A 13,940-nucleotide genomic window follows, 5' to 3' on the forward strand; every position below is an offset into this window, starting at 1 on the left:
TTACATCTGATAAGAACTATTTCCAAGCTTTTCTCTCTGAAGCCTGCTACTTAAGAGTCTTCATCTGTATGATAAAACCTTGGTCTCCACAACCACTAATCATAATCTAGACATTTCTTTTTATTGATCATAACTCTTACAACCAATTGCCAATTGGAACATTTTTAAATGCACCTACAACCTGGGAGTCCCGCTATCCCCAGCATTCACGTTTCCCCACCCTTCCAGATGGAACCAATGTACATCTCACATGTATTTGATTGATGTTTCATGTCTCTCCAAAATGTACAAAACTAGGCTGTGCCCCAATCACCTTGGGCGTATGTTCTTAGGACCTCTTGAGGGCTGTGTCACAGGGCATTGGTCATTCATATTTGGCTCAGAATAATAAATCTCCAAATGTTTTGCAGTGTTTGACTCTTCATCGGCAGTGTCTAATGAGATTTATTTTTCTTAGATTCCAGTCAGGAAGCAATTCTCTTCAAATGGAGAATGTACTCATCTCTTTCATTACAGAGGTGTGGAGCATAGCACTCCCAGATTTAAAGAAAACAACACAAATAACACTAATTAAAATGTGTCACTTTTTTTTCTTTTTTTTTTTTTTTTTTTGAGATAGAGTCTCACTCTGTCACCCAGGCTGTAGTGCAATGTCATGGTGTCAGCTCACTGCAAACTGTGCCTCCCAGGTTCAAGCAATTCTCCTGCCTCAGCCTCCCAAGTAGCTCAAGTAGTTGTGGCTACAGGCGTGAGCCACGACACCCAGCTACCTTTTTTTTTTTTTTTTGAGATGGAGCTTTGCTTTTGGTGACCAGGTTGGAGTGCAATGGCCTGATCTTGGCTCACCACAACCTCCACCTCCCGGGTTCAAGTGATTCTCCTGCCTCAGCCTCCCAAGAAGCTGGGAGTACAGGCATGCGCCACCACACTGGCTAATTTTGTATTTTCAGTAGAGATGGGGTTTCTCCATGTTGGTCAGGCTGGTCCTGACCTCAGGTGATCCGCCCGCCTCGGCCTCCCAAAGTGCTGGGATTACAGGCATGAGCCACTGCACGCGGCCAATTTTTGTATTTTTAGTAGAGATGGGGTTTGGCCAGGTTGGTCTCAAATTCCTGACCTCAAGTGATCCACCTGCTTCAGCCTCCCAAAGTGCTAGGATTATAGGCTTGAGTCACTGCACCCAATCTTAATCACCTTTTAAATTTTAATGTAATTCTAATTTTTATTTAATTAGCAAAGATTAAGAAAAATTAGACAAGTGCAAGGATATGGAAACACCCATCACACACTTTGGAAAAACAATTTTCAGAGTGCACCCAGAGCCTTGGAAATGTCTCATATCCTTTGGCCCAGTAATTGCACTTTTGGGAATTTGTTCTCAGGGAATAATCCTGAATGTAGAAACACTTTATTCACAATAATTATTGATTTGTTTTATTTTTAAAAGTTATAGCATTATGTATAACAATAAAAACTGAAAACAACCTAAACACCTAACAATGGGGAACATTAAGCAAATTATAATATATGGTAGGACTCTTATGTGGCCATTAAAATATCTGTACTCAAAGTTGTTAAAATTTGACAAATACTTTTGTTATTAAGTGAAAATGACAAGACAGAAAACTTCATCCACATAATGAAATCAATTAGATATTTCTAGATGTATGAAAATAGGGCCAGGAAAGATGTATTAAAAAATTATTAGTAGAGATTCTCTTTGTGGGTAGGGTAGAATTATGAATAAGTTTTTCTGTTTATCTGTTATGTTTTTCTATACTGCCTGTGTTTGTGCAACAGACATTGTATTTTTCATAAGTTTATTCTCAGAGGAAGGGAGGGATCTTTTTTTGTTTGTTTGTTTCAAAATCTTCATCTCTGAATAATTAATTTAACGCAACTTGTTCAGATAGTTACTGCTCTAGGTGAAGGAACAACCACTGGTGGCCCAACCAGAAAGGAGAAGTAGTTGGCAGATCCTGGAGCACTTTCGATGAGTCAGGGTCATTTCGAATGCCTGCTTCTGCATCCCACCCAAATATGAATTGTCCCATTAACTATGCACATGGGTTTAGTCCTACTGTCCTGGGAGCAGGCCCTGGACTTCAGCTTCAAGGCTCCATAACAGTTCATCTTGCAGGCCTCCATTTCCATAACCAAATTCCCTGGGGTTTGCTGTAGGCCACTGCAGCCACATCCCACCCTCTCCTGTAGCTTAGTCCTTTTTGTCTCCTTGTGTTATGTCCCCTCACCCATCCAGCACCCTAACAGTTCTCTCAGGGGTTGTAGCTCCACTTCTGCAGGACCCAGATGTCCTGGAATGAGGGCTGGCCTCTAAAATGAGCCCTCTAGGAAGCCAAAGGCCCGCTCCCGTGGCCCTGCTGTCTGCTGCCAAATGCTCTGCCTCACTTGCCTGCCAAGACAGGGAGCGACTGCCAGCATCCCTGGTGCTGCCCGCCCACCCAGTCCTTTTTGTTCCTTGCCGCTGAGGCTCTCCTGGTCCTCTTCTGAGTCCTGTCTCTGTCTCCTTATGTTTGTCTCTGGGTCCCACCCACTGCTGAGCCACCTGTCATTGCCATGACTCTAGCTCCTTACCCTGCATGTTTGAACAATTTAACCTGCATTACAGTGTGGGGAGACTGCACATAAAAATCCACCCTGGTTGGCATCTCTTGAAAAACTCAGAACCTCTGGCCACACTGGGCTCAGAATCTGGCCTGTTACAAGTCACCTGATACTTTGTGGTGACCCTTACACTACAGATGGATGTATACTTTTCGGGCCACACTCATTGTGGCCACTCTATCATGCAGGGTGGGCCAAATGAAGTGTCCTGGTCACTCACCCGTTTGCAACCTCTGCACTGTGCTATACTGCGCACCTTCCAATTCTTACTTGAGATACATGTCCTTCTTTTTATAAAGGGGTCAGGCTACGTACCTGCACGATCTCTAGCATCTCTGCCTTGCTGATATAGCCATTTCCATCCAGGTCGTACATGCTGAAGGCCCATTTCAGCTTCTGCTCCAGCTTCCCCCTGGAAGTTACACTCAGGGCGATGATGAATTCTCTAAAGTCTATTGTCCCATCTCCATTTGCATCGAAGGTGCGGAAGACATGCTCTGCAAATTTGGAAGCATCCCCATAAGGGAAAAAGTTCCCATATATTTTCTTAAACTCTTCCATTGACAAATGTCCACTGGGGCAGTCTCTCAAGAAGCCTTTATACCATTCCTGGATCTCATGCTCTGTGAAGTCTGTGCTTTCCAGCAAGTCCTGCATGACCTCCGGGCGCAGCTTGCTGTTCTGTTTCCCCATCCTGGCGGCAAGAATTCAGCTGCAGATAGAAAAGAAAACATATATAATTTGTAGAGCTGCTCTTTAGGGCTGCATTTTATAATTTGTGATTGTTCCTTTGGGAAGAAGAAAAAACAAACAAATAAACTCTATACGAGTCCAATAACACTGTCTAGGTTTTGCAACATACTGGTCAGCCAAACAAAATAATAGAAAGATAGGCCAGTACAGGATGCATAGCAAAATTATAACTGACCAGAAAATGAATATTTCTTTTATACAGAGGCATCCTGAAAGCAAAAGCTTCAGAGAGAGGGTGACGTAGAGGGAAGTGGGGCAAGGAAGGAGAGAAAGAGGAGGGAGGGAGGGAGAATTAATCGCTTACTTAATTTTGACATCAATTTGCCAGAGGTTGAGCTTAAATTTAAGAAGGCTGGGGTTCTGATAGCTAATCCAAGTATTAGCAGGGAAAAGTAAAGGAAAGGAGGAAGAGAGAGACCAAGGGAAATAATTTAGCAGGTTTTATTGCTAGAATATTTCCAAGTAAAATGCTGCTTGGATACCTTCTGAATATTATAAACACAGACATGAAGACGGAAAATGGAAGCAAACCTGTCTAATACCACCAAACTCCACCATGCTAGTTCAGTGATTTAAATGCATGGAATAAATCACTGACAATGTTGGGATTTGATAGTAAAGATGATGCTTCATAAAGTTATGTCTTATGATTTTGGCTTATGTAATAGGCCAAATGTTTCTCTTTAAAATACAAATAACTTTGCATTTTCTTATCATAGCAGCAGCACATATCTATAGCAAAATAGTAAAACAGTGATACATAAAGAAAAAAATTAGCATCAGTTCAAATACTAACCCTTAGAGATAACAACTGCTAGCATGTTGATATGTGTTCTTCCAGATATTTTGTATGTGTACTTAAATATGCTGTTAATATATATTTCCATACATTTACATTTTAAAAACACAAGAATGCACACCTTTTTGTTATCTATTTTTAAACTTAATATGGTGTGGAAAATAAAGGCAACTTTTACTAGGTGGGGAAATATCTGTAATTATTATTGGCCTTGGGGTAAAATTCCACTTTGATATTTAAAGCTACTCTCTTAAAGAATGATTTATTTTTGGCTGGGCACAGTGGCTCATGCCTGTAATCCCAGCACTTTGGGAGGCCAAGGCAGGTGGATCACAGGTCAGGCGATCAAGACCATCCTGGCTAATAAGGTGAAACCCCGTCTTTATTAAAAATACAAAAAAATTAGCTGGGCGTGGTGGCAGGCACCTATAGTCCCAGCTACTTGGGAGGTTGAGGCAGGAAAATGGCATGAACCCAGGAGGCAGAGCTTGCAGTGAGCTGAGATTGTACTACTGCACTCCAGCCTGGGTGACAGAGCGAGACTCAGTCTCGAAAAAAAAAAAGAATGATTTATTTTCCTGAGTATAGAAAGCACCATTTCTTCAAAACCAAACTTAAGTGATTTTCTCAATGCATAAAAAGTGCTTCTCATTTATAGTGCTTTTGCACTAGAGACAAATTGGCTCAACATTTGGCTCTCAATTACCAGTGTGTTTCTGGTTCTGAGGATGCAGAATAAGGCGTGGCCCCTTCTCCCTAAGTGCACCTAGCTGTGTGTGCAGGGGATGGTGGTGACAGTGAGGGGACAATATGACAGATATGCCACACAATAGAGAGTGGATTCGGCGAGAGTACCTGGAAAAGATGCCCAACCCAAAGAGGGCATGGGTGCTCTCAGGGAAGCTTTCTTAGAGGAGGTGATATATGAGATTAGTTCCTAATTCCCAAAGTATATGATTTAAGTGTGGTCAAGATAAACCCCTTCTCAAAAAAAAAAAAAAAAAAGTTCTGCACTTGTATTTTGCATTTTTCCTCTATTGGGGGAAAAAAAAAAACTTGAAAGCAAGGCTTAGAAAAATTACGGAATACCTGAAAGACAGCATATCTCCATTTTTATAACGATTGTCAATCTTCTTTGCGATTTCAGCCATTGGGGGTTTGTTTCTGTCTCCCTTCTGCTACACGGTCAGACCCCTGAGGCGGAGTCTCCACTGGGGCTGCTTCGTCTTGCTAGGGCCCACCACAAATGGCATTTGGTGAAAGAATGAATGAATGAAGGCATGACTGAGAAAAATGATTGATAGAAAGGTAACTACAATGTGGAAACAAGGAATAATCTTGGAAAAGGAGGCTTACTGCCAGAAACAAGGGGGCTTGGTTTTCAGGATGCTATTTTACACGCTGAAAACTATCTGGTGGTTAAGACTTGAGCTTAGGATCTCTTGTATCGAATTTAGTGAGGCCTGTCTGGTGACCTCACTAAAAATAAACTTCTACAGGGTGGTATTTGTATCTCACACTGCTCAAACTGCTTTCATAATACTCATGGTTCAGATAATGACGAGCAAGCCTCATTCATTGCCAAGTTTATTGATTTTGTTTTCTGACTTCTGCACTGGAGGCAGAACCTGCCCTGCTTACATGCAGGCATCCAAAGGGACGGCAGTATGGGGCACCGCACTTATGAGTATGGCCAACTGCTGTAGGAAGGAACTTACTTTTTGAGTTTCCTTCAGCCTTTTATTTTTTAAGACTCTGTCACTCAGGCTGGAATGTGGTGGTGCAACCATGGCCCACTGCAGCCTCAAACTCTTGAGCTCAAACAATCCTCCTGCCTCAGCCTCCCAAATAGCTGATATTACAGGTGTGCACCACCATGCCCGGCTAAATTTTTAATTTTTTGTAGAGACGGGGGTCTCACTTTGTTGCCCAGACTGGTCTCAGACTCCTGGACTCATGCCATCCTCCAAAGTGCTGGGATTGCCGGCAGGAGCCACCACGCTTAGCCCAGAGTTCCCTCTTTGGGCAGAATCAAGCAAACACCGTTTTATGCAAAAGCAAAATTAAACTACAACTCAAATGGAGAACAAATGGATAAATTGAACAGTCTAATATCTTTCACTTCCCTCTGTGTCCTTTTTTTCCTTTGGAGATTAAGAAAAACAAAGTTACAGAGGCTGGTTTGTATTAGAATTGTAAAGCTGTCATTTAGTTGCTAAGTTGGCAATTTGCCTGCGGCCAGAATTCAGAAACATCCGGTAATACATAATACCCGGCTTTCTAGAGCTCTGAAACATTTTATAGAATTTACAAGTAAGTTCAAGTTTTCCTTTTGGGGAGTTCTTTAGAATATATCTCTTTGGGGTGGTTTTCAATCAAATCACCATTATTACAGTTTACACAAATTGCTGCTTGCCTGGTCTTGGGGAAAAGTGCCATTTTGATATTCAAATCTATTCTCTTAAAGAATGATTTATGTCTCCAATGTATACAGTACTATTTCTTCACAACCAAACTTAAGTGCCTTTCCCAATGTTTAAAAAGTGCTTCAAATTTATTAGCTGCTTTAGCACTAGAAACAAATTGCCTCAACATTTTGGCGAAGTCTCCCACTGAGACTGATCTGTAGGCAGCTATTTTTTGGTAAACAGTAATTAAACCACATTTACAAATTCATCAGCACAGAAAGGCCATAACACAAACAAGGCAGAAAAGCATGGAATAAGTTATTGGGAAAACGAGTGTTCACAATTAAGCCTAGAATTCATTTTAGTAGATAACGACAAACACTTTACTAAGTATGAGGACTAAACTTGAGACACCATCTGGACTTGGTTAGATGGTACAACAAAAATCTCAGGGGACATTTGACAGAGTTTCATTCCTTAGGTGGCGAGGAGGAAGACAGAGGAAAGCCTGACAATGCCTTTTTCTTTGGGAAAACAGGAATTTCTGCTAGTTTGAGTTGAAGGGATGGGGCAGGATAACATTAGGGAAATGCTACGGCAATTAGCAGTCAAGAGAAAAACAGTTTGGAGACAAAAGTTGCACCTTGAGTCAAATCGTTTTCATAACTCCAATCAGTCATTAAAACATTTATTTTGTGCTAGTTGAACATAGGTATGATGGGCTATCTTTTAATAATTTTTTCTCTGCATATTATTTTACCATCACCATTTACATTTACTTTTCAGGTATCAGAGACTTAGTGCTTTAAGTAGCAAATTACCTAAATTATGAACACATATTTTCAAAAAACAAAATTGAGCTCATAATTACCAAGTGTATATACCCAGTGCAGAAGATTAAAAAACCTGAATTAGCATATACTTCTCTTTTCTAAAGTTCCTATGAAGAACTTAAGACTCTTCTATACTATCAATCTATTCTGTACATTTAAAATAGCACTTGTTTTTATTTAAATAGTCAAAAACATAACAGCTTACACCTTTGTAAGACTAACCAATGAAAAAGGACTCCAATTTTAAACCAATCCCTGAAACCAAAGCATTCAAATATTTTAACATTAGTTCAATATTTCTACAGAGCACAATAAAGTTTTCACAAATAGTAACTCAAAATTTTGTCTTCATTTTTAATAATGGGAATAGCCTACAATTCAGATAAACCCACAAATTCATATGGCCTTATCAACAGCAGTAATATTAATATAAACAATGTTTATTCAGTTATCTTAGGGGACTTACCATACCATTAACCTATTTATAGAACAAACATGTTTCTATGAAAGCTAATACAGCTTTTCATGTTTGTTGGTTGTTAAGTGTGCTACAACAGAACTATAGGTAGAATCCTATTCTTCTTAAGTAACAATCTGTAAGCCAATTATACACAATTAAGGCAGTTTTACAATCTAAAATAGTGATGCTAATACTGGTTCAGTAAACTAGATTTACTAATTTAAGAATCCTAAGAAATTACATATATGTGACTTTCAGACATCCATGTTAAACTACCAACTAATCAATTTGTGGAACTATTGTTCTCTGCTCACACTTACCATTCTTGAATGACCATAAAGTGGACAACGCTAACATTTTTTCTAATCAGTTTTTCTCATAAGTGACTAGATGATATTTTACCATTTCTAAGATAAAACAATGAGACCTACTTAGCAGTCTGCATGGGCTGGTGGAAACTACAATCAGAGTGCAAAGACAAATCTTCAAGTGACTCAAAAATGTTTGTAGATAACTCAGAATATAATCTGTTGGGAACTGTAGCACGTTGGCCTCCTGGATGTCCCACTGGATGAACACTGGAAAAACACTAGAACAGAAATGCTTGGCTTCAAAGCTTCGCTCGATTGTTTACTAGCTGGTGGGTAGTTCACTTCACATTTCGGTGCCTCTCAGTTTTCTCATCTGTAAAATGAGTTTAATGATATGAGTTCATCTCTTATTGATTCGATGTGAGAGTTAAATGAGACAGTCAAACATGTAAAGCTCTGGCATTCAGTCAGGGCCAGGCGCTGCCATAAATGAAAACGATGCCTTATCCTAAATGATCTTTCATGTGACATCCTATTGAACTTTCACAACCTGTGTGCTAGGCAGGCAGGCTTTCTCTATCTCATAAGCAAACCAATGAAAACTCAGAGGCTGGGTGACTTATCCCAGGTGACACTGCTTGTAAATGAGAGAGCCGAACTGTCAGTGTGGGCTGATGCGTGGTTGCCCAGTGGTTTTAGCCCTATGCTTTACTACTTCCAAGGACAAAGCATTTGTAGAGATTAAGACAACAGTCCATAAAAAGTTAGAGAGAAGTAGTGAAGAAGGAGGAGACAACCTCCTATTGGAAATCATTCATTCCACAAACAGGCACTAAGTGTGTCTACTGGGGGTGAGGCACTCTTAGGCACCAGGGATTCAGCAGGGAGCAAACAGGCAAAGCCCCCGTTTTCATGGTGATATGGACATAAGGCAGGGAAATACTGGGTAGAAGAGGGCGGTTCCCTGGCAAAGGCCCCACCCTCAAGCCTGGAAATCACGGCCCTAAATAAGAACTGTTATCCCTGTTTTCCCACCCAAATGTTACATTTTTGGCCTGCACTGCCCCCCATCCTGTGCCTATATAAACCCCAGACCTCAGCTGACAGAGAGACAAGCGGCTGAACATCAAGCAAGAAGCAGCAACTGAGCATCAGAGACTATGGATAGACATGGCTTAACTTCAGACAGCATGACTTCAGAGAGGAGCCTGGCCAGAGACAGAGGGCTCTGGGGAAAGATCGCCTTCTTCCTGCACCATCCCCTTTCCAGCTTCCCTTCTGGTGAGAGCTGCTTCTACTGCTTAATAAAATCCTCCACATTCATCACCTTTTGAACCACTCATGTGACCTGATTTTTCCTGGACGCCAAACAAGAACCTGGGTACCAAGACGGCAGGGTGTAAAAGACTGTCACCCTGACTCTCCACTGAGCTGGTTAACACTTGGCCATCTGCAGACAGCAACTGCTAAAAGAGGATTAATTGCAAAACACCACTAGATACTGCTGTGGGGCTGGAGCCCAAAAGGGCTCACCTCGGGCCCACACCTTCTTGCCTGCATGCTCCCCCTCTCACAAGGGGTTTGAGCATGGTGTCCAAGGAAGCAAGCCACACCCCTGTTGCAAGTCCCACAAAGGGGTCAAGGGAGCTCTCCCATCTCCATGGCACTTACAGTCTAGTGGCAATAGACATATAATACATGAAATAAATAAGCGAAATGATAGATGAAGATGTGCCATGGAGGCAAGTAAAGAAGAGAAGGGAGTGGTGAAATGCCTGCAGTGGGTGAACGGGTGCTGGAATTTTGAATAAGAAGCCAGGGGAAGCCCCACTGAGAAAGCAACATTGGGAAAAGACCAGAGGAAGTGAGGCAGGTCGCCATGGAGATATCTGTAAGAAGACTCTTTGAGGAGCAAGAACAGTGAATGAGAGGGGTCTAAGCTGGAGGCATGCCTGGCATGATCCAGGATGTGGCTGTAGTAGAGGGCATGAGGTGGGAGAGGAGATGACATCAGCACCATCATAAGGGACAAGGTGATGTGGAACCTGGAGGTGACTGTAGGGACTTTCTGCTTTCACTCTGATTGAGGCCAAGCCAGTGTAGGGTTTTTAGCAGAGATGTGATAGAGCTGATTTATATCCTAGCAGGACCACTCCGACTGCTGTGTTGAGTGTAAGCTAAAGAAGAAAAGGGCAGAGCCAGGAAGACCAGTTAGGATGTCCATGCAATGATTCAGGCAGGAGGTGATGGTGGCGGGAACCAGGGTGGTATCAGCAGAAAAGGGGCACCTGGTTGTATTCGGGGTACAGCTTGAAGGTAGAGCCAACAGGCTTGGTTGATGGTTCATACGTAGGATGTGAAAAAAGAGAACAGTGCAGCATAGCTCCAAGGTTTGGGCCTAAGCAACTGTAAGGATAAAGTTGACATTTATAGAAATGGGGAAAATGCAAGAGAAGCAGGGCTTTTGGATGAGGCATGAGCATCATTATTTAGTTGTACATGTGCTAACCCTGAGATGTCTACTACACATCAGTTGGAGATGTCAAGCAGGCAGTTGAATACGTAAGTCTATAGGTAGAGGAAGAGGTTCAGTGAGGCGATATAAATCTGGTAGTCATCAGTATATAGATAGAGTTTAAAGCCAAGGACTGAATGAGTGCACCAGGGATGTGAATGTGGATAGAAAAGCACCGAGGAAGTGGAATATGTATACTGTTTCTACCCAAACACCAGAAGACAGCACCAAGGAAATCAATGTAGATCAAGGACTGAGCCTTTGATCACGTGGCATTTAGACTCTGGGAGATGAGAAGGAGCCAGTAAAGGAGAATAAGAAGGAACAGCCAGTAAAGTAGGTAGACAAACACAAGGAAGCTAAAACCATGCCCTCTTCAATGTTGTGTCCGTCATGCCCAGTTCAAGGCTGGACATTGAAAGCTCTCAATATAACAAAACAAGTAAGAATTGGAGCTCTTGGTATTTTCTCTGAATCTTGTGCTCTCCCCAACCCGAACCCCAACCTGCCTCATCTCAGTGAAGAACACTATCTTCCACCCAGCCGCTCTCTCCAAAGCCCTGAGGCCCATCCGTGATTTCTTTCACTTTTGTTCCATCAGCAAGCTGTTGGATCCACGTCCAAAATTTGTCTTAAATCCATTCACTTCTCACCATTTCCATTGTCAGCACCTCAATACAGACTATTATCTCCTACCTGATCTTCTACAACAACTCTCTCACAGAAATCTCACTTTTCACTCATCTTCCCTCTCCCTACTCTTTGTCCCAATCTATTCAGCCTCCAAGAGTAATGAGTAACCTTTTATAAAATATTTTCATTTTTTTAGAGACAGGGCCTCGCAATGTCACCCAGGCTGGAGTGCAGCGCCTATTCACAGGCAAGATTGTGGTGCACTAGCACGCTACAACCTCGAATTCCTGGATCAAGCAATTCTCCTGCCTCAGCCTCTCGTGTAGCTGGGACTACAGATGCATACCACCATGCCCAGCATAAAAGTATCTTTTTAAAAACACTAATCAGACTATGTCAATCCTTTGCTTAAAGTTCTATGAAGTCTTCTCATGCGCTTAGAATAAAGTTAGAATTCCCTCTTTGGCTCGCAAGACTCTGCGTGAGCTGGCCCTGGGCCATCTCTGACTTACCTCTCAGTTCTCTCTCTGCTCCAGGCACCTTGGCCTCCTGGATGTCCCATCTTTTACCGCTTGAGGGCCTTTGCTTTGGTCCTGCATTTCCTTATGTGACTGTGCACCTTTTCTATTAGACACTGGCATCCTGTTATTCAGTAATTTACACTGGGAAGGGGAATGTGAAATCTCTCAACTTATTTTGGGTCACACCCAGTCTCCTAGAGATCAAAACATAAATCTGGAGTTGATATTGACTGCAGATGAAAAAGGTAAAACATATGCAAAGAGAAGACACCCAATCACCAACAAGGAGCTACTATCAGGAATCTAAAATAAGAACTTAAGTTTCCACTTAAAAAGAAAAATCAAGGAATGACAACAAAAAATGATGCCACAGCGAGAGGAAATGGTGGCTGGTGAACAGGCTTTCAGGATGAGCGCGTTCCCTTCTTTATTTTGTGTATCCATGGAGGGAAAGATTTGCAGCCTTGCATTTCTGCGATTCCTCATAAGGTTCTGAAAGCTCCATGACTTAATTCCTCAGAGCCCAGAATTAGATTTTCCAGGGCAAAGGACATAACTTATCCTGGACAGCCTGATTAACTTCAGAGGACAAGTCTCAATGCAAACTGCACAGAAGTCTCCTAAAATGGAATTTGCAAGAATCGAGCAGCTAAAGTCAAGTTTGGCTACAACAAGGAACCCAGAAACCACAGGGATTCCTGAAAGAGACCAGGTTCATTAAACTTTTGCCTAGGGCCGGGCGTGGCTCATGCCTGTAATCCCAGCACTTTGGGAGGCTGAGGCGGGTGGATCACGAGGTCAGGAGATCGAGACTATCCTGGTTAACATGGTGAAACCCCGTCTCTGATAAAAACACAAAAAATTAGCTGGGCATAGTGGCACCCCCCCATAGTCCCAGCTCCTTGGGAGGCTGAGGCAGGAGAATCACCTGAACCTGGGAGGTGGAAGTTGCAGTGAGCCAAAACTGCACCACTGAACTCTAGTCTGGGCAACAGAGCGAGACTCCATCTCAGAACAAAACAAAACAAACAAACAAACAAACAGGAGGAAAAAAAACACACAAAAAAGTTTGCCTAATTTGGAGCATGTAATCTTGCCCACTAACAGTTGCTTTGACTTTTCAACAAATGGAATGTCTAGATTGTGGAGACACAACTTAAAAAAGGTTCTTGAAATATAAGGAAGGGAGAATGGAAGAGTTATATAATAATCTCACTAACTTAGTCTTTATCTTGACCGAAGAATATTCTCTCGTCTTGCTTCTGCTAAGATGAGCCAATCAATGTAAGGAAATGAGACCTATGCCCCATTTGGATCACCAAATGGCTTTGCTGGTATTGTACGAAATATGCTACAAAGCCATTGCTCCCAGTGAGGCCTCTTCCCAGTGAGGTTGGGCATGTGGGCTCATACCTCCTGTGTGAAGGGTCATGACCTGGGGCTCCCAGCCACACACCTGGCTCTCATACCCCCTGCAGAGAGGTGACTGGGTTTGAGATGAGAACTGAAATGGTACAAAATTCTGGTGAGCAAGAGGCTCACTAGAAACAAATGTACTCTTCTTCTGCCTTCCCTACAGCATGAGATAAAGCCCAGGAAATCATCTTGTCTTCTCCAGGTGAGCAGAGGTTACAGTCTCCGAAATATCAGAGACCTTGCTCTGCTGGAGTGTGCATTTCAGGTTGAAAGGGGCCTGGCCTGGTGGTTTTTCCAAGTTTTATTTTTCATAAAAATAAAGTGCAACCACATTACTGCCAATAAAACATACTTCTGATAAGAATCTGAGCAGAACTTTGTCTAACAGCACTCCTCCAAATATGGAAATACCATTTTTTGTTTCGTGGATTACCAAAGTATTACATCATTATTGAAAAAAATCTAAGTAATAAAGGGATGTAAAAATGAGAAAGTGAACATCTTCATTCTGATCCAATAGCACTCCATAAAAAGACACTATTAACAGTTTAAATCATATATATCCCCTTAGACATTTAAATGCATATGTATGAAACCTGTATACTCTAACCATAAATGAGATCATTCTATATTCATCTTTAACCTTCATTTTCACTTAAAAGAATA

At 42.0% G+C, this 13,940-nt stretch overlaps 1 protein-coding gene across 3 annotated transcripts in view; it reads right to left on the bottom strand.

Moving 5' to 3' along the window:
* The window catches only part of NCALD (neurocalcin delta), a 453,797-nt gene that overhangs the window by 33,423 nt on the left and 406,434 nt on the right, over positions 1–13,940 (bottom strand). For all 3 annotated transcript variants that reach the window (XM_008001253.3, XM_073018261.1, XM_008001254.3), the window contains one exon: positions 2,941–3,337. In XM_008001253.3, coding sequence (XP_007999444.1) covers positions 2,941–3,318 — 378 coding nt within the window. In that variant the 5' untranslated portion in view covers positions 3,319–3,337. The remainder of the gene's footprint in view (positions 1–2,940; positions 3,338–13,940) is intronic.

The sequence above is a fragment of the Chlorocebus sabaeus genome, chromosome 8 (genome assembly GCF_047675955.1).
Source record: "Chlorocebus sabaeus isolate Y175 chromosome 8, mChlSab1.0.hap1, whole genome shotgun sequence".
NCBI classification, from domain to species: Eukaryota; Metazoa; Chordata; class Mammalia; order Primates; family Cercopithecidae; genus Chlorocebus; species Chlorocebus sabaeus.